Source organism: Glycine soja, chromosome 15 (assembly GCF_004193775.1).
Source record: "Glycine soja cultivar W05 chromosome 15, ASM419377v2, whole genome shotgun sequence".
In the NCBI taxonomy this organism is placed as follows: domain Eukaryota; kingdom Viridiplantae; phylum Streptophyta; class Magnoliopsida; order Fabales; family Fabaceae; genus Glycine; species Glycine soja.
This window is the reverse complement of record NC_041016.1, coordinates 9179018-9198835: the sequence shown is the minus strand read 5'-3', so window position 1 is coordinate 9198835 and position 19818 is coordinate 9179018. Positions and strand designations below refer to the sequence as shown.

Sequence of the window (19818 nt, the reverse complement as noted above, 5' to 3'; positions counted from 1 at the left end):
TTTTCTTTCGATATACTGAATTTATCTGTAAAAATAACAATATTTTCTTTGACATGTACAATTTTTTTTCATAGATTTACACTAGCATCTAACCTCTATGCTAAAAATCAGATGCTTTCTGTAAAATTGAAATGAGTTGTTCTACATCTAGTTTAACAATGCCTACGTTTGGAAGATGAAGACCTAGAGTATATTCCTCTTCAGTAAAGTCCACTTTTTTCAATGTTGTTTTGTAACTCGTAGTAGCTGATATTGGGTGAACTCTCGCAATTGAAACCTGTAAAACGAGAGAATAAGCATAAGGTACAAATATTTTAAAAAGCTGATGCATTAATTCATAACAGTGAGAGACAGACATGAAAGTTACTGTTGTAGCTGTTAGAAATGTAATAGAAATCCATTTGTGTCTTCATCAAATAGCTCAAGCTTTTAGGATATGTTATGCTATGAGAGCCTAATATTTGTTAAGATCTCGTATCGGTTAGATATATGCCCAAAATACTCCTTATGTTGACTTTGGAAATCCTTCCGTTTTGAACTAGCTTTGTTATTCAGCACTTGTACCAGTTTAAATTCCAGCAACATGGATGTCTTTGCCATAGAAATCTAAAATACTAATGTTGTAGAACTGTATGATCCATCATTCAGTAGATGCAAAAGGAAAATTTATGCCACAAATTTGTAAGAGAATACCAGATTTTAACTTCATGGATGAAAAAGGAATGACCTGGTTTTGCAGAAAAAAACTTAAAAACAATATGGAATTTCATGTGATTGAAAAAAACTGAAATAACTGACATAAAGGTACCGTAGGGGATTTATACTCGTAATGGTCAAGGTGTAAAGAAGTTGATGAGGAACTTAGTAACCTACACAATGTCTATCCCCAAGTTCGAACAACCAAAATCTCCACTCTGTCATGGTCTTCCCATCCACTTTAGCTGATATATTTGTCCATCTTGTGTGAGAAAATTCCACTTTATTCAGCCCTTCAGTAAGTCCACTCCCTATAGCTTTAACATATGCTTCTTTAAGGCTCCAATACCTGCAAAGTAAATGCACCTTTGACTTTCAGCATGGCCTGTCTTCAGTTCAAAGAACCGTTATACATTGTAAAAATTCTACTTTTTTGACAGATAAAAATACATTATCAGATCTGACACTATCACATATTAATATATAAATTAAACAATTTCAGAGACCATCTTATGTTCTGCATTATATAGTAATACAATATTCAGGTTCTTTCTTTGCCAAATTTTGTTATATACGGATAATAAAATTGGACAGGAGCATAAAATCATAAGTTAAAATTATTGGGCATTTTCATAACACCTATATGGAATGAAGCTAGGAAGCACAGTAAATACTTTAGCTGATGCCATTTGTTGAGATGCCTTCACTTAAAGAGTGCAGTGATATTCTTAAAAAATGCTAGCAAGCAATTTATTATTCAGATATTGATAATTGGTTGTTGGAGTGTTAAGTGTAAGTGAAAAATCTTACATTGGATAAGAAAAAGCAAGTTGAACAATATATAAATGGCTACTGACAAGGTATACACCTAAAATGCCTTTAGATTTTGGGTTTCTTGCGGTGTCTAGTCTAGTAGTCCACCTGAGTTGTATTGTTTTTTCTTGGCCCATTGATGGAGATTTCCCAATGCTTCAGCTCCCCTCACGTCCCAACATTGGTTTCTTTCCAAACAAATGACAATATTAGGCTTTTTTTTGGGTTTACACAAGCATGTGCTAACTTTCGAGGAAATTGAATTTTAACTCAGTAATTAATTTATTTCTGATAGAAAAAAAGAAGTTTTATTAGAAAGAAAGGAAGGAAGAGATCACTGTAGAGAGGATTTGATTCATTCCATAACAGATAATAAAAAAACAACTCAAAATAAGAAAATTTCAACAATGAAGCATAGCTACCTACTTCTGCATGCTGGAACAGCAGCATCGAGAGGAATTAAATCTATATTACATGAAATATTTTCAATTTAACTATTCCTTGACAACAGGTAAAGTATAAACACATCATACCTGTAAAATTCCGTCAATACATCATTCAAAGTGCCTGAATTGACTATGTTATCCCATTCCAGACTTGAAAAGTATGATGAGAAGAATTGAATGAATTCTGTAGTTGTTTCTCCCTGTGGAACATCATAGGAGACAATGTCTACCCCCACAAGACATACAGGTTCAGATGCTATGGCCACATAGTCACCATGATGAGATACATTGAAATTAAAATTTGGGAATCTAAGATCAAATTTATCATAATAATCCTGAAAGACAATAAGGGATAAACATATAAGTAAGGCTAACCCATGAATAAAAAAATAACATAAATACATGGTTAAGGAAACAAAAATTGAGTTTGTTATTCAACACATTAATATTACATATTTTATTATTTTTATTCTTTTTTTACTGTATATTTGCACTAAAGATATCTCCCAGTTGACAATTGAAAACTAATTCCTTTCGTGGTATAAATTGTATAGATCACTGAAGTGGATTTTACTTCTAACAAAGCCTTTGTTATACACATAAGCAAAGTTTTAAATTATACTATTATAGTCGTCGTTTTGTTACAATCCTTGATATTTGCCAGAAATTGTGCAAAAATAACGTTAATGCAGCAACAATTGTGTTCACACTTCACAGAGAGCTCCAAAACCTTAATTTACAGCCCCAACTGTGATTGGGGACTGTTTTTTAAAACCTTGTACATGAGCATGCTCTAGGGACCTAAATATCTGTCAGCTACACCAGGCTTAGTTGGTATTATTGCTCATCTATGATGTTACAGGAAATGATCATACCAAATAGGGTTTGCCTTCCAAAGTTCGTTTTATGACAATGTCAGGAAATGGGATTTGCAACACATCATGGACAAGAACATACTGAAGCATGCGGCTAACAAGTGCACGTTTCCTATCTTCCATTTTAACAAACCTACCAATGCACAAGTACATCTATGAGTCAAAGGATCCACCAAAAACCATTTTATAAGTTTATCAACTGAACAAGAAGCTATCTCAAAAGTCAAAACCACATGAGTTTACTTCAAGTGAGTGCCAAAACGTCATCATTGTATGCAGTAAACAGGTGAAAAACAACAATTTTTTTCCTACAAGTTAGGAAACAGACTCTTCTGGGTACATTTGGAAATGAGGTTTAAAGGGAAAAAAGAAAAGAAGGAAAGGCAAAGAAAAATATTTTTAAATTAAGAGAATTACATAATAGAGATTTGCTTAACAAATTATAACTCCAAATTTTCAAAAATTCAATCAATGTATAACTTGCTAATATACTCCTAAAGATGTAAGTTAGCAAATAACGTTGATTTTCTTAAATTACAACATTGTCTAAAATTCGAAACTCTGTTCCCCAAGTTGTGAAGGACTACCCCTCCCGCTAGATCCAATCCTCATTTGTATCTATAAAAAAATAAGTTAACGTATGTTAACATATCCGTATATAATATTTATAAAATTAAACAAAAGACTGCAAAATTAAATTTACATTAATTTATCATTTTATTCTTTTATTTTAAAGTTATCAAATTAAAATCAAAGTTTTATGACTCTCCCCTCCTTCATTTTCACCTCTAAATAAATTTCAATTCCTAAACATAGTCTTTAAAGCGCAAGACTTGACCACTACAATTGATAGAAAAAACATTGCATTAATATAAAAAGTGCTTATGCCTGTATAATCTAACAGAGTGGTACAAAAAAATTATTAGAATGAATTGAATGGGATAGAGAGAACCTGGTGACCGAGGAGTGCTCGTGGGAAGGAAGGAGGGAGAGAGCGAAGGAGAAGTGAGAGGGGTGTGGGTCCCACTTTGATATGTCCACTACCCATCTCCTTACGCCTTCTTCCATTTTGAACGCACTTTGATATTATCCAATAGAGTGGTGGTTCGTCTGAGTAAGTAATCTTTTTTTTTTTTTTCACGCTACACTTGTGTGTTCCATCGATGGCAGAAGAACAGAACGAGGGGAGAAAACTTCAACGGAACCTCATCTAAAATCTAAATAATAAAATATCCTTTTCATTAAAGAGAATACATAATACCCATAGTCTAAAAAAAGTATATTTTAATTTAATTATGAATGGTCAATTTTATAATCATTATTTTAAAGGACATGTAAAAATAATATGTAAAAAAAATCAATAATCAATCTATTGAATTATTTATGATTTTTTAATATGCATTTAAGATACTTTAACTTTTTTATAATATTATTATTTAATTTATGTTGCTTAATGTTATGAGAGATAATCTCTATCTTACATCTTAAGTCAGTATCATTTGTACTCAAGTAACAATTGTTACGAGGGATAATATTAACTCTACATCTTAAATTAGTATCACTTATATCAAATGACACTGACTTAAGGATAACTGTTATGGGAGATAGTCTTGAGTCTATATCTTAAATCAGCATCACTTGTACCCAAAAGATAGTGATTTAGGGACAATTGTTATGGTATACATCTAGACTACTATGGACAATCCATTACAAGCTACCCCTTATGTAAGTGTACTATATTACCCCAACTGTATATGATAGAAATATGGTATCTTAAAGGAAAGAATAAGGTATATCTCCTCTCCCTTGAATACAATGCCTAACTTGTAGAACTTCAAGGGTCTGTACCTCACTACCACCCAACACCCAAAGGCCACAATTCTCTAAAAAATGACAAGATTCTCTCTCTGAACCTCCCCTCTTACTTATAGGCAACATGCCTCAGTTATTTCTTTAACCAACTAACCTAACTAACTAATTAATGGGTATCTAACAATATTTGTTTAGCCAACAAGGAAAATTCTAAAACTGATGCCATTTGATCGTGTGATGAGTAAATTGTTTCTAACCTTGTGCCAATTTCAAATAAAAAACTAAAATAGTATGACTGTTTAGAATAAAGTACTACTGGACCAGGATCCTCTATAGTTACGAAACAACTGCACTTTTTATAGCTCAGCAAATCCCAACCATTCCTACAGGTCAAAATATAGATCCAGTCCTATTCCTCCCCATTATTTAATTAAGATGTAAAGCATAAACACATGTAATCAAGAAAGATACTTAAAGTTAAACATAAAGGAACTATAAGAACTCCAAAAAGTCCAAACAATGATGACTACATTAAATCTTGCATAAGATTTTTAAGAGAACATATAGATATTAGATTACAACACTCAACACATTAGTCTTGATCCACACTCATTCTCCGACATATTTCTCCTTTTCAGTGTTATCAAATAGCGGCCATGGCAGTGCCATGGCGCAATAGCGTGGCGGAAATTTGAAAAAACGCCACCGAATAGTGGTGGCATGGCGGGTTGTGTATGGCGGCCGCCATAGCCATGACGGTCATGGCGGAATAGCGGGTTTTTTTTGCGCGGTAGGTGTTGGGCTGACCCGACCCAACCCTACCCGATATTGTATTGCAAAAGCGCAGCGGGGAAAACGCACAGCACAGAACACAGCAACGACGACCAAGCACACGATGCACGGACGACGGCGGCGGCAACGACCAAGCACACGATGCACGGACGGCAACGGCGGCAACGGTGCTACAGTCTGCGATGGACGACAACGTGGTTTTGTTTTTTTTTTTTTCTTTTTTTGTTGCTGGTGTTTTTTTTCTGTTTGACACCCCTTTTATTTTTGGTTCTGCATTATTATTTTTTTTCTGTTCACCCCTTTTTTTTTTTGTTCAGCCCTTTTTTTATGATTTTTTTTCTGTTTGACACCCCATTTTTTGTTTTTTATGCTTGTATCCTTTTGTTATTTTGAATTCTTGAATAAGTTTATTTGGTGTTGGTACTTGGTTATTATGTGAACTCATGAAACTTTTTTAGTTTATTTGAATGCAATCCATTGTTTTTTTTAATTTTTTATTTATATTTATTTTTTATCTATTGTTTTGTATATATATATATATATTTTGTCCACCATGTCGTCCGTCATTTTCTGTTATGTCATCCGCCATATTTTTATGGCGGATTTTTGCCTTTCCACCATGAACCGTCATCCGCCATTAACAACACTACTCCTTTTTGAGCCAATTTAAACAACTACACTGATTTACTACTTTACTCTGAATTTACAGCTTGAATGCTTCACACCAGAGAAAAGTAATTATATTTTTATTCCTATTAATTTTCCTAGGTGGTTGTTTTCTTCACCTAGTGCCAGTTATCACACTGTTTGATGATACAAAAATAGTTAAGTCAAGCAACAAGATAGCTTACTGGGAGACTAAATATCTGTATTAATCTAAAATGCAATAAACATGGAGTTTGTGTTCAAGCAATGCTTCTTTTCTTCATTAAAGTCAAAGATAGCAAAACCTTTTGAGTTTTTTTATTGAACTGCATTGGGTTGGGATTGGTTTCTATATATCTATATCCTTTACCAAAGAATACATTAATCCTATGTGTTCCTTGTTTAAGAACATGGAAATTTACTCTGTATGGAACCTAATTACACATACAACGAGTACATATGCATATTAATGCTCAACACTGAAAAGTCACTCTTTTCCGCACATAAGTATATACGGGACATAAAATTGCCTATGTTCAGAATCTTCACTTTTTATGGTTTTGAACAATTCTTGTAAGTGTGACATGACACAATAAGGAGAAAGCAAAGTCTGGATTCAACAACCATATCACTTTAATATGTCATTCATGCATTCCATCGAGCATTTGATAGACCAAATAAAAAAAAAAACTTAGGTATTTCGAAATAAATCATGTTCACAGGCTCTACGAATCTGTCCAACGGCAACTAGCAGTGACTCAATAATTCGAACTATAGCTCGAAACAGAAACAGAAACAGCACAATGACAAAATGCAACGAAACAAATAGTGGTAGTAAAAATCCTTACACGAAATTAAGGGGGAAATTTTTGCCACGCGTCACAGAAAAGAGGAAATTCGAGAATGCGGTGAGTAGAAGCAAAAGACGATATGGTTTGAGACCAATTGGTTGTACTCGTCGGAGAAGTTCCAACTCAAGTTCGTTTACGTTTGCGAGCTTAGCCGGCGACGGATGTGTGAAAGTGTTTTTTGCCCTTTTGATGTTGTGGAAGCCCCTCACCCACTATCTCTCGTGCCCTCCCTCCCTCAGCTCGTCTACTCACTTGTGGTGGTGGCCTCACTCCATTCCTAACTAATCGGTCGTCGAAAGTATGTCTCTCATACGTCGCGCTATCGTCGTGTGTGGTCATCGTCATACAAGTACTCATATTTGTACCAATTATGAATTTATATTTGTTTGAAGATTTAGAAATATATTTTTTCCATCTCTCATACATTATATTATTTATATTTGTTTTCAAATATTAGTATTCCTTTTTTTTATTCTAATTTTTTTGTTTTGATTAACTAATGAAAATACACTCTATCAATATATTTATATCTTTCTTTCTTCCTCTCTGTATATACATGGATAATATATATATATATATATATATATATATATATATATATATATATATATATATATATATATATATATATATATATTATGAAATAATTTTTTTTATTAAACTTATTACATTAGTCCCTTTTTTGTTACTTAGGATATCTTTCCATTTAACATAAAAAATTATTCTCTCGAAATACCAAAATTTACCCGAGGAGTTAACTTTTTTTAACAATTGTTATTTAACTTTTTTTAACAATTGTTATTTCATATAGACCAGCTTGATATCAAACTCCTTATTATATGCTTCAGGAATATGATTATTATCAGTCATACAATACATATACAAGTAATACATGTAATTATATTTCTTCATCATGTAACGTGCTTAAATGTAAGACAAAATGGAATAAAAATTGCTAATGATTGAAAAATTCAACTAAAAGTAAAATTACAAAATAAAGGAAACAAAAGTGAGATTACTTAATAAATATTGCCATATTTAATTAAATTTCTTTAAATAAAAAATGAAAGTTCTCTTACCTTTAACACAACATATCAAAGGAAGTTATATAAAATGGCGATACCAATTTGTTGGTAGAACACGCTCATGATAATTGTATCATTATTCTTAAGTTACAAGGGTTATATATTAGTTACATAAGTAGTTTAATGTGATTATCGACATCTTGCTCCAAGACCTAGGATATGTATCATTTAAGTTTTGTTTTTATAATTTATAAATACATTTTGTTAAAATTGAAGTGTCTAGATAAGTTAGAGTCTAAGTATCTATCAACATGATGTTTATTATTGTTTTTGGGTATGATCCATACTCGTATGTATCAACCTCATATTATCATGGTTTTTTGTCCAACTTCGCTAGTATCACACCTTGGTTCCAATGTCAATTTTATATTGAGTGCATAGTCAAATTTTGCCTCCAACACTATAGTCTTAAATCAGTACTTGATTACTTCTTTAACACACACATGATTAATTATCATGAGGACGTTTATAATGTTGTGGATATAATTCACACTAACATGTATCAATCTTATCCTCATCATAGTCTTTTGTCCAACTTCATCACCACTACTTTCGTTCCAATGTCAGAATCTTGTATCGTGTGTATAGTCAAATTTTATCTTAACACTATAATTTTAAACCACTCAAATACCTCTTACTCATGTTCAAATGTTTTTTTCATACAATAATAAGTGTGTAATTGACATTTAACGTAGTGTCAATTGCTCATTCTTGATATATAACCTCTCTAAAAGCATTGCTAACGTCCAAACATGACACCTCTTGATCTTTTATATGTACATTTTCATCCACTCCTTCCCACATAAAGTATTTTGATACTAACATACCATCATTCTTAACATGTTTAATTGGACGTCATTAATGTAACTTTTCACGTTTAACTAAAAGCAAGTTGTTATAGTTTTCACATTTTGGAACCAAATCAATGCGATTCTTACTTTCTGAGGAGTTTTTCAAACATGCACCTTTAGAGTTTCTTTTGATTTTCAACGTCAAGAATTTTCTACGAATGACCATCACTCTTGCATAAGATTCATAAAACATTTGATAAAATACAAAACTAATATAAATTAAAATTTCATCATGAAAAAAAAGAAGGTATAGTAGATTTATCCTCGTAACGGTATAGAAGAAGATAGAGTACAACCGCATGGGGCTTGACGAGGGAGGAGGGTAGAGTAGTCAAATAGTATCGCACACAGCGCCAAGGGAGGCGCCACGTGTCAGTGAATAGAATGCATGTGCAGCACCGGAATATCCCTCAAAGAAAAAAAAGGAAATTCCCATAATACCCTCTGGGGTTCTTGGTTTGGTTCTTCGTCTCTCTTCCCCTCCCCATTGATTCATTCACCACATGGCACAGAAACAGAAGAAGAGAAGAGAAAAAAAGGTCACTCACTCCGCAGCAGCTCCAACCCAAACCCCTTTCTCTCTGCCCCATTACCCAATAAAACGGACCCAACCACACATTGAACCCTCGACACGACTCCTTTAGAGTCTCTTCTGTTCTGTTTTTCTCTCTGGGTCTTCTCATTTCGTCTCATTCTCACCCTCTCCATTGAACCCACCTGGCCCCACCTCGCAAAATCTCAGCTTTCGTTTCGTCACACAAACAAAAACCTCGTCCCGCTCCCAGTTACACACCACAATGAATGCTTTTTAACGTTTGTGTGTTCTTTTTCTTCCCACTTCCCCGAGCATTGTTTGACTTCACTTCCGCTTCCTCGGACCTCACTCTCTCTCTCTCTCTCTCTTCAATTCACGGTGACGTCTCACTCTCTCTCTTTCTCTCAAGAACCTGATCCCCCTTTACTTTGCGCCTTCATTTTTTTTAATAATTATTTATATTTTTTCCAGGTTTTTTTGTTGTAGAATGGTTTGAGTTTGGGGGCAGTGTTCCGTGTTAGGATTTTTCCTAGTCCAATTTGTGTTGGTCTCGGAACGACCCGTCGTAGGTTTGAGAATGTCTGGTGGTGGCGGTGGCGGTGTCTTTGTGACGTGGGAGGAGCAGGTGATATGCCAGGAGCGTGGGAACCGAGTGATTCACTTTTACCTGAAGGATGCTTTGGGAAATTCGGTGCTTGCTGTTGTGGGGACTGAGAGGAGTGTGAGGCACATGATGTATGTTGCCCCTGACCATTTCTTGCAGGCTTATGGATCCACACAACCCATCAATGCTTTCAAATGGAGGGCAAGGAGAGAGGTTGTGGACTGGCTCACTTGTTTGGTTTCACGCAATCAGTCGCACCATGCAGGTATCTAGGCTTTTCACTCTGATACCTCGTGTTTTTGGGTGGTTTTGTTTGGTTTTATGAAGTGTTAGATTGTGGATGCATGTGCTGAATGTTGCTACTGTGTGCATGGTGTTTTGGCTTGTGGAATTTTATCATGAGGGTTGTTTGTTATGCCCAACTAATGTTTTGGAAAAATTATCTGCGACTGATTTCGGCCAGAGCTTTGAGGTTTTTGGTATATCCATAATAGCAATTGGAGCTAGCCCCATTTGTCAACAATTACCACAACATCAATGTGACTGCGATTTCAGAAACCTTGTCCCGGCCTAATGTGATAATGCTTGTTTGTTGTTAGTTGTTGGTCATGAACCGGTGTCTTGTATGCTGACACTGGAAAGCTATAAGGCTTGTTATTATTAATCGTGTAACTGTACTTCCTGTGATGAGTTTGTCTTTTCAAGGAATTTGGTCAAGTCTGTGCTGTGTGAGTTATATAGTTTGTCATTCTTGCCTGCATCTTCACGTTGACTGGCTCATTTGTTTGGTCTCGTCGAATTTTCCGCTCCATATGCAGGTAGTTTGGTTTTCAGCGTGCAATTTTGTATATTTCATGTTTTGGGTGATTTGTTTTTTGTGACGTTAATTATGGATGCACGTGCTGAATGTTATTGTGTGCATGGTTTTTGGCTCAATAGGATTTTATCATGATGGTTTTTGTATGCACCTAATGGAGTAAGGCTTGGTTGTCGTTAATTGTCAGCCCTAAACGGTTGTTTTGTGTTTTATCTTGAATGCTATAAGATTTGTACTGATTAATTGCGTAACTGTACTTCTTGTGAGTTTATCTTTTCTAGGAATTTGGTCAAGTCTGTGCAGTGTGAACCATACAGTTTACATCATTCTTGCCTGCATTACCACTTACATGAAAGTTGTATTTACATGCACCTTATTCATGGAATGTTGTCTCTGGACTTTCATATTGAGGATTTACATTGATAGGTGAATTTTTTTTTTGGAAATCAGATTTTTTATGATTTATTGTAATAGAGTAAATTGGTTTATTTTAATTTAGTGTCACTACCGTATCAAATATTTTATTTGTGTTAACTTAAGTGCAATCATATGAAATTTATATGCTATTTTATTTTCTCTCTAATATGTTATTATGGATGATTAATAATCACTATGTTAGTATTTGTCGTTGTTTCCATGGTAAATCAATAAATGTGAGTAGCTGTGAATGGTTTGTTATTCTGATTTCTGGCCTGTCATTTTGCTAATGTTATATATAAAACTGCACATTACTTTAGCAATCAAATAATCATTCTTTTTCCTTTCTTGGAAACATGAGTTATCAGGTATTGTATTTAATACATTATGATATTACATTATAGTTGTGCACATGACATGGTCTAGAGACATAATCAGGCCTTATGGCCTGCCACCATTATGAAGCAAAACAGGCAGAAAAAAAGCATGAGCCTTGTGAGTTGTGACAGAATGAGGATGATTGAGGTAATGATAAAATAACTAGGATTCTAGAGTTGAGAAACCACTCATATATTTTTATTCTTGGTTTACTTGTATAATACCATAGTAGCCGATCCCAAATAGCAACGCGGAGTGGCCGACCCCAAAAATGCTATAGAGGGATAACGGACGATCATTATTTTGAACCCTAAACCCTAAGCATAAATTTATACTACTCATGTATATGTTAGGAACCAAGAATTGAAAAGAGAAAGAAAAGAAAGGATTTTATTGACTAGTGAGAAAAGAACAAAAAATAGGAGAGAAAACTCTCATCCAAGGGTTTCCCCTTCACAAAGGATTTTTCCTTTCACAAAGAGCTAATGCTCGATCTACAAATGATAAGATCTCCCTCTCTCCAATCCTTCTTCCCCTATTTATATCTAATAAACCCCTTTATCTAACTAATTAACCCTTTAACTAACTAATCAATATCCTAACTGTAGTTACTAACTTATTAATGGTCTAAATATGTTAACTAACTTTCCCTTCTCCTTATATCCTAACAATACACCCCTCCTAAAATTCAACCTTGCCCTCAAGGTTGGAATTTGAAAACTGAAATGACACACTTCCTCAAGTTTTCTCCTTTTCATCTGAAATTTCCTTTGCTCTTCAGCCTTTTGTCGGGCTTCCTTAGCCAATTCAACCTGACGAGCAAGTTCTTGTCTCTGTCATACTTGCTGCTCTTCACGCTCAGCTGCTTCAAGATGAACTTTAGCAACCGAAAGTAAGTGGTTGCAGTATCCAACATGAGTGTCAATTTTTTCCCCATCAAACCCATGAATATGTAGGTTGGAAGTAGCAAAAAACTGACTAAATACACGAACAACATTTTGCAGCTCAGCAACAGTTGCTCTCACCTCATCTTCAATCCTCTTTGCCTTTTGTAGTGTTGATGCTGAAAACTTTTGCATTGCAACCCCTGGCATCAAACCTTAAAGTTTAGTTCAAGGGTGCCAAATGCATGGCCCTCACTAGAGTTTTTTTTACAGTCTTGCCATTGCTCAGCCTCATAATGTGTACGAGCTAAATAAAGAAGTATTTGAGAGTCTGCGTCATAATAAAAATTTTGCAAGTAGTTTTGATATAATTTCACAGCCAAAGTAAAATTCCCCTGGGCAAAATAAACATGCACCAGATTTATCCTCACATCAGGCATCTAGACAAAAACACTACCACTGGCAGCTTCTTGAACCTGTGTAAGGATATCCTTTGACACATCAAAATGGTCCTTTTCCACTAAGACTACCTCAGCACCATGGCAGCATATAAATTAGAAGAATGCTGAATCAGAACTCTGGTATAAAGTTCTTTGGCCTTTTCCAAATGAGTAGCTTCTAGCTTTGGATTTTGCTTCTCATTGCAACTGCTGCAAAGTAGTTCCACTTTCCCTGTAGTGACTCTATTGCCCTTAGCATCTTAGACAATGATGTACTAGTTGTTGCAAGTGGTGTGGTGTCTAGCGGTTTGGCTGACGTGCCAAAATTCCTTAGCTTTGTCAACAAAGAAGACCCATCCCTCTTCTTGAGAAGTTGTAGCTCTTCTGATGACAACCCATTAAGGGTCATATGTGAGCTTGCATCCGGCGGGTCTGGTGGTGGTGTAGGCGCAATCAGTCTCCGTTTAATCCCAATTTCCATGGTTGTGGATTTCATAAAGAAACCATTATCACCCTCTACTTCTATGACATTTACTACCTAAGAATGAGGTTCTTTGATGATAATTGAGAAATCCCCTTCTTGTTCTTGCATTTTCTGCTGCAAATTCTCAGTCTCTTCCACCCTGATCTCCTCTACCACCCCGGCATCAATGGTTTTCGAGTCTTTGTCTTTGACACCAAGCTCCGCCCCACAATGGGTGCCAATTCTCTCATTGGCCGAACCCTCAAGGACTTTTACTGAATCACTGTCTTGCCGTGACTTTGTTACTCACGCACTCAACTGCAAAGTCGATACTGTCTGCATGGGTTGTTAGTTCTCTTTTTCGAACTCAAGACTGATGCCCTTTTTCTTGATCAGCAATTGTAGCATCTGTTTGATCTCTTTAATTCCATCAATGGTTTTCTTGATCTTGATTTCAGAGGGCCGCTCCTCCATGCTTGCCTCCCTTTTAACCTCAAGAATGTTTTTTGAACTTTTTAGTCGTTCCATGCTTCAACTCTGAAATGCCAATTTTGCAAGAATGATGGTGCAACCCACAAGAATTGGGTCCCTCTTCCTCATTGTCCTCATTAGACCAGTTATTGTCATTGTTCTCTTCCAGCTTCATGTCTCTGTTGATCGAGTTTTTCCTACCATCTGAAGGTGTCTTTCCTTTCTTGAATTCAAGAAGTAATTCCTTGATTTGCCTCATGTCCAACAATCTTTCTTTTATGAGATCCATGTCTGTTTTTAGGTCTATAATCATGCTTGCTGGCCAATTTCTCCAAAGCGCTCATGATGCAAGCTCCATTGGAGCTTGTAGGCCTAGGAGTTTTCTATCCAATGCCCTTGCGGGGTAGGATTGCATCAGCTCACTCTGGTCTCCATTGTGCAACTCGGATTCGGCAGGTCAGACCAATTGTTAGGAACCAAGAATTAAAATGAAAAAGAAAAGAAAGGATTTTATTGGCTAGTAAGAAAAGAACAGAAAATAGGAGAGAAAACTCTGCTCCAAGGGTTTTCCTTTCACAAAGAGCTAATGCTCAATCTACAAATGATAGGATCTCCCTCTTTCCTATCCTTCTTCCCCTATTTATATCTAATAAACCCCTCTATCTAACTATCTAATCAATATCCTAACTGTAGTAACTAACTTATTGATAGTCTAACTATGTTAACTAACTTTCCCTTCTCCTTATATCCTAACAGTATATATGCTGAAAAATAAAGAAAAAAGTACCTAAAATTAAAAAGAAGTCATTGGTGTTTTGCCTTTCTTTTAGAGATTCAAGACAGAATAGAGAAGAAAGAGAGCAGTTGGTTTTATGAAATGTTGATTGTGAATAGGCCACAACAGTGAAGAAATCACCCAGAATTGGTCGGAAAAGGGATGGATATTTGAGAACCAGTGAGAACAGAGTCTGGATGCCGGAAATTGGCCAGAAAAGTGCTGCACGGAAGCATGCAACAATGAGCCATGGTGTAAACTCGCGGGGGAGTGTGGAAAAGAGTTCTACAGAGTCTAGGGCTTACACTTGCAGGGGCACACAAACGAATGTAAGAGAAACCTAAAACAAGTCATCTTAAAATTGTCTGATTTTCCAATTTTACCCACTATAAAAGCTTGAAACAGCATTCAGTTGTGGCAAAATAGTCTTCGACCCCATATTTGAAATAGTGGCTGCAAAGGTCGCCAACTGCTGCGATTTGCACCGCTCCACCTGTGACAGCCAGGCATGACATGACTTGGTTCCAAGGAGTGGAGCCATCCCACAACACGACAATGCTGCTATAGTGCTCTATTAACTACTCTGTATAATACTAGGCTCGGCCCAAAGAATACTAGTCTTGTCTAAAACTTTGACCGATAGCCACTGAAAATCGCGTGCTATTTACGTGACTAAATACAATTGGGGTTCACATTAAAATCACTACAGGAAAAAAAAATAAAGAAGCAATTCTTGCATTACATCACCCGAAATTGCATGTATTATTGGGCTTGTGGCTCAATTGGCCCTAGGCCGAACTTCCCTCCTTACCGACCTGCCCCCCACTCCCACATAAAAAAGGAACTTACAAATGCCACTAAATCATTGGTTTAACAAGTTCTTTTGACCAGATTTTGTTTAGTATTTAATGTTACATGCCTTTGCTTCTTTGATATTTCTGCCACACTAATAGTAAAGAACAGAGATTGCTGAGAGAGAACAGAGATGTTTTTTTGGGCTAGTTTAGTGCTTGAAGAACTGCATACTGTTCAATTTGATTTATTTCCTTTTCCCCTCAGTGCGACACTGATTTTTGTGATCTGTTTGTGTTATAGATCTATGGATTTGTCCATTTTTATTTTGTTTTAAGATCAAAGCACTATGCATGGTGTGATCATGTTCTGCGGATTGATTAGCAATCTCCATTGAAACCTATTGATTTTCTTCTTTTCTTATTTTATTTTTGCTCGAGCTGTGATGCATTGGTAGGGTTGCTATCTGGCAACCGTGGGTAATACTATACTATAGTAGTTGTAAAAGCAGCCTCTCCTGTCATTGGGGTAAGGCTGCATACATTTGTCCCTTCCCAAGCCCCATATGGAATATTGATGGGGTCCTCACATAGCCACCCTTGCATTATTTCTCTTTTCATTTGGATGTGTGCCTGTATTAATTTTACATAGCAAGAAAGATTTTTTAAGATGTCCTTTGATCAATTGGTGAGATTTTTTTTTGTCTCGAGTTATATGTGTCTATGAAGATGAGTAAGGTATTGTGTTGGGTAATTGATGTCAATCTGTTTCCTGAATCCATTTTAAGAACAACTTTTTCTTGGTAAAAAAAGAATTTTAATTGATGTTAATGAACTTGACACTTCATGCTATTCCATTGCATTTCATATTTGTTTACAAGCCTATTCTGAGGTTCAAAATGCATGAGAACCTTTTATTAGCAATGAAGATTATGGTTTAATCCTTTTCTTCTTGATATGCCCTGCTTATTCACATTGGTTGTTCCTAGAAGGTAAGATGGATGTCTTATACAGTATGAAGTGTATTGTATGTCGGTACAAATACTGAGAAGACCAATAGTTTAAAATTGTTGCCAAGAGGAACCAAAGGTTAACTAACATTACAAGTGAATTGCAGTTAGATGCCAACATCTTAATGTGGTTATTTTAGTGATCCTTTAGTCCAAATAAAATGGTTTAGACCTTTTGATGCCAAACTGAATTACTGTTTTTTTTGTGACGAATCCTTTTTTCATCCAGTGGTTATTTTTGTTGTTTGTCTTGTCCTTATTTCGCCAAAACTTGATCGACCAATTCTTTAACAGCTTTTACTGTAGTTATCGAAAGAAAACATTTTGAGCAACCATAATCTTTCTGTGACAGGTGTACAGCTGGAACATTCAGCACAAGCCGATGAATCTCTCAAGACTTTAACGCCTGGGATCAATGTCAATAATAGAATTTTACCTGATAAAATGGTATGAAAATGGCAAGTAATTAAATTCATCTCTGTATAAACCCTTTCTATCTTTATGCGATTTATTCACCATGCCTTTGTTTTTTGTACTGCAGATTTCTAGGAAACTAAAATTCCAAAGTTCAGATATTGAATGGTCAGGCTTTTCTTGGTTTTGTGCTAAACAGCTGAAGCACTACTCTGGGTTTTGCAGGAATGGAACAACCATAAATGTGAGAAAATTATTTCATTTTCCATTATACCAATTTTTTGCCACTTTCTTTGTATCATTTACTTTTTCTGTTTTTTGGAGGGGTTTAATTTTTATTATTCTCAAGATATTTCTTCTAGAATTTAGGTTCATTCATTTGTATACATTATGGCTGAAGAAGAAAACCACTATCTTGGTTACTTGGAAGATATGTATGAAGACAAGAAGAGACAAAAGAAAGTGAAGGTACGGTGGTTTCACCGTGGTCAGGAAGTTAAGCATGTGATTGCACAGCTGAAGCTGCAAGAGGGAGAGGTTTTCATCACACCTCATGTGCAGGTGATTAGTGCTGAGTGTGTCAATGGTCCTGCAACAGTTTTGACTCCTAAGCATTATGAGAAATACCTAGCTGCTGTGTCTCATACCTCTTTATCTGAGATCCATATGTGCTTTAGGCAGTTTAAAAACAATAAGCTTAAGCCCTTTGCACTTACAAAGTTGCGTGGATATAGTAACCAATCTGTTGTTTCTAGTTTGAATAGTTCTACTCACTCCAAGAGAAAAGCAAAGTTCGAAAAATCGCACACAGGTGATGATGAGAACTTCACTCAAGATGATCCTTTAAGGTCCAGCAATAAGAGGGTTAGAAGTTCTAAGGATCATGTACTTGAAAAGGGTTTTTCTGGTCTGCAAATCTCTCTTCCTACGAAAGAAATGGCAAAATGTGAACCAAAATACCCTAGTTTAAAATTAAAACTATCGAGAAAAACAATGGGTATTAAGGTTATTGGACCAAAGCCTCAACTGTCTTTTCAGGTTGGTGCAAAGATAGAGGTTCTCTGTCAAGATAGTGGCATCAGAGGATGCTGGTTTAGATGTAAAATCTTGAGTATGTCTCCGAGGTTGCTGAAGGTCCAGTATGATGATTTGCTGGAAATAGATGGACCACAGAAACTAGAGGTATGCAATGCCTTAGGTTTATTTTCTCTTTATTCTATCTATCTATTTTTTTCTAACGTTGTAGAAATACTGATTGTGGTTATTTTTGGACTTAGAAGTCCAATCATCTCCTTAATTGTCTATTGAGCCCTTTTGGTGAAGCTAGGGAAGAGTATGGTTCTCAGCCCAGTTGTTCACACTTTGTAGGAATGGGTCCCTGCGTCTAGAGTGGCAGCTCCTGGCAAATTGGGAATGCGATGTTCAGGCCGCTTAACAGTACGACCATGCCCTCCTGAATATAATACAGGTCATACTTTTGAAATTGGAGCACCAGTGGATGCATGGTGGTGTGATGGATGGTGGGAAGGTGTCATAACTGCAGTTAATGTCAGTGGAGATGGAATCCTGCAGGTTTATACCCCTGGTAAGATGTATACATTTTTTTTTTGTGCTATAGTTCACTGGCTCAGTTTGTGAATTGTTGTTTTTTTGGCCCCCCTCGCACGCACGACAGTTAGATATCTCATAGTTGGTACTATGATTTTCTCTTTAGGCGAAGAGAGGTTCCTAAAGGTCGAGAAGAAGAACATTCGGATTTCACGGGATTGGATCAATAACAGGTGGGTTGATATACAGGGAAAGCCTGACATTTGCAGCTATTTACCTTCAAATGTCAGGTCCAGTATCAGGATGTCAGCTAATTCTGCAGCGGTAGATGCATCTATGTCTGATTGCTCTGCAATATTAGAAAGTAAAGCATCGACAATTGCCAAAGTTGAAGTTGCTAAGAAGGTTGAGCCAGAATTATCTGGTTTGGAAGCACCTGTTGACCTGGAAAATAAGAAGGGAATAACTTTGAGGGAGCCACTCTATGCCATTCATGAAGACAAGGATAACAACTCTGGTGGTATCAGGATGTCAGCTAATTCTGCAGTGGTAGATGCATCTATGTCTGATGGCTCTGCAATATTAAAAAGTAAACCATCAACAATTGCCAAAGTTGAAGTTGCTAAGAAGGTTGAGCCAGAATTATCTGGTTTGGAAGCACCTCTTGACCTGGAAAATAAGAAGGGAATAACCTTGAGGGAGCCACTCTATGTCATTCATGAAGACAAGGATAACAACTCTGGTGGTGGCTGTGATGACGACGAAGCTGACAAGGCTGTGAAGACACTTCTGGCCTTAAATGAACACAAGGATAAGAACTCAGGTGGAGGCAGTGACAGTGACACTGACAATGATGATGTTGACATTGATACTGACAATGATGATGAGGATAGTGGGGAAGATTTTAACTGTTCTGAACCAAAACTCGATGCAGCAGAAGCAATACAAGTTGCATGATGAATATATGATAGAGCTAAATGGGGAATTTTTTGCTCTCCTACTGATTATACCTGAAGGTGGAAATCAACTTGTATATAAAACAAAATGAAGCCCTGAGGTAATTATATATGCAGCATGATAATGATTTTCAAGTTTCTGACTTAAGGATAATAGTAGTGTATAGCATTATAGCTTATGGTTTTTGGGTTCATGAGATCAACTTCTATAGGATGATATTAATATATATAATTTAGGCTCCATGTTAAGTCATGGGTTGGTAAATGCGCAACTGCACATATCAGTTGAAACTGCATATCGTAGAGTTAGCCCATGATTAAAATTTGTAATTTATGATTTTCAGCAGTATGGGCTTTTGACCATGAAACTTACAGGATTACAGAATTACAAAATCTTCCGCCATGCCTAGATTTTTCTATCTCAATTTAAGAGGGGATGAATGTTTTAA

General features: G+C 36.0%; 2 protein-coding genes across 6 annotated transcripts; one reads left to right on the top strand and one right to left on the bottom strand.

Moving 5' to 3' along the window:
- LOC114385731 (L-aminoadipate-semialdehyde dehydrogenase-phosphopantetheinyl transferase-like) lies at positions 1-7276 on the bottom strand. Of its 4 annotated transcripts, XR_003661000.1 has the most exons (7): positions 6928-7276; positions 3783-4047; positions 2831-2963; positions 2043-2290; positions 825-1045; positions 357-727; positions 141-277 (listed from the first exon to the last, which is right to left on the bottom strand). XR_003661000.1 is itself a non-coding variant. In XM_028345781.1 (6 exons), exons 2-6 carry the CDS (start codon positions 3896-3898, stop codon positions 101-103), a joined length of 846 nt encoding a protein of 281 aa, XP_028201582.1. In that variant the 5' UTR covers positions 3899-4047; positions 6928-7274; the 3' UTR covers positions 1-100. The 4 variants fall into 4 exon arrangements, 2 of the variants coding, with proteins under 2 accessions (XP_028201582.1, XP_028201583.1); XM_028345781.1 differs by lacking the exon at positions 357-727 and having other exon boundaries at positions 1-277; positions 874-1045; positions 6928-7274; XR_003661001.1 differs by lacking the exon at positions 357-727 and having other exon boundaries at positions 162-277; positions 809-1045.
- A 2068-nt stretch (positions 7277-9344) lies between these two features.
- Positions 9345-19818, top strand: LOC114388644. Of its 2 annotated transcripts, XM_028349242.1 has the most exons (7): positions 9345-9779; positions 9873-10270; positions 16804-16898; positions 16993-17109; positions 17235-18047; positions 18234-18450; positions 18580-19818. In XM_028349242.1, the coding sequence occupies exons 2-7, from the start codon at positions 9979-9981 to the stop codon at positions 19368-19370; spliced, it is 2325 nt and encodes a 774-aa protein (XP_028205043.1). In that variant the 5' UTR covers positions 9345-9779; positions 9873-9978; the 3' UTR covers positions 19371-19818. The 2 variants fall into 2 exon arrangements, with proteins under 2 accessions (XP_028205043.1, XP_028205044.1); XM_028349243.1 differs by lacking the exons at positions 9345-9779; positions 9873-10270 and adding an exon at positions 13427-14979.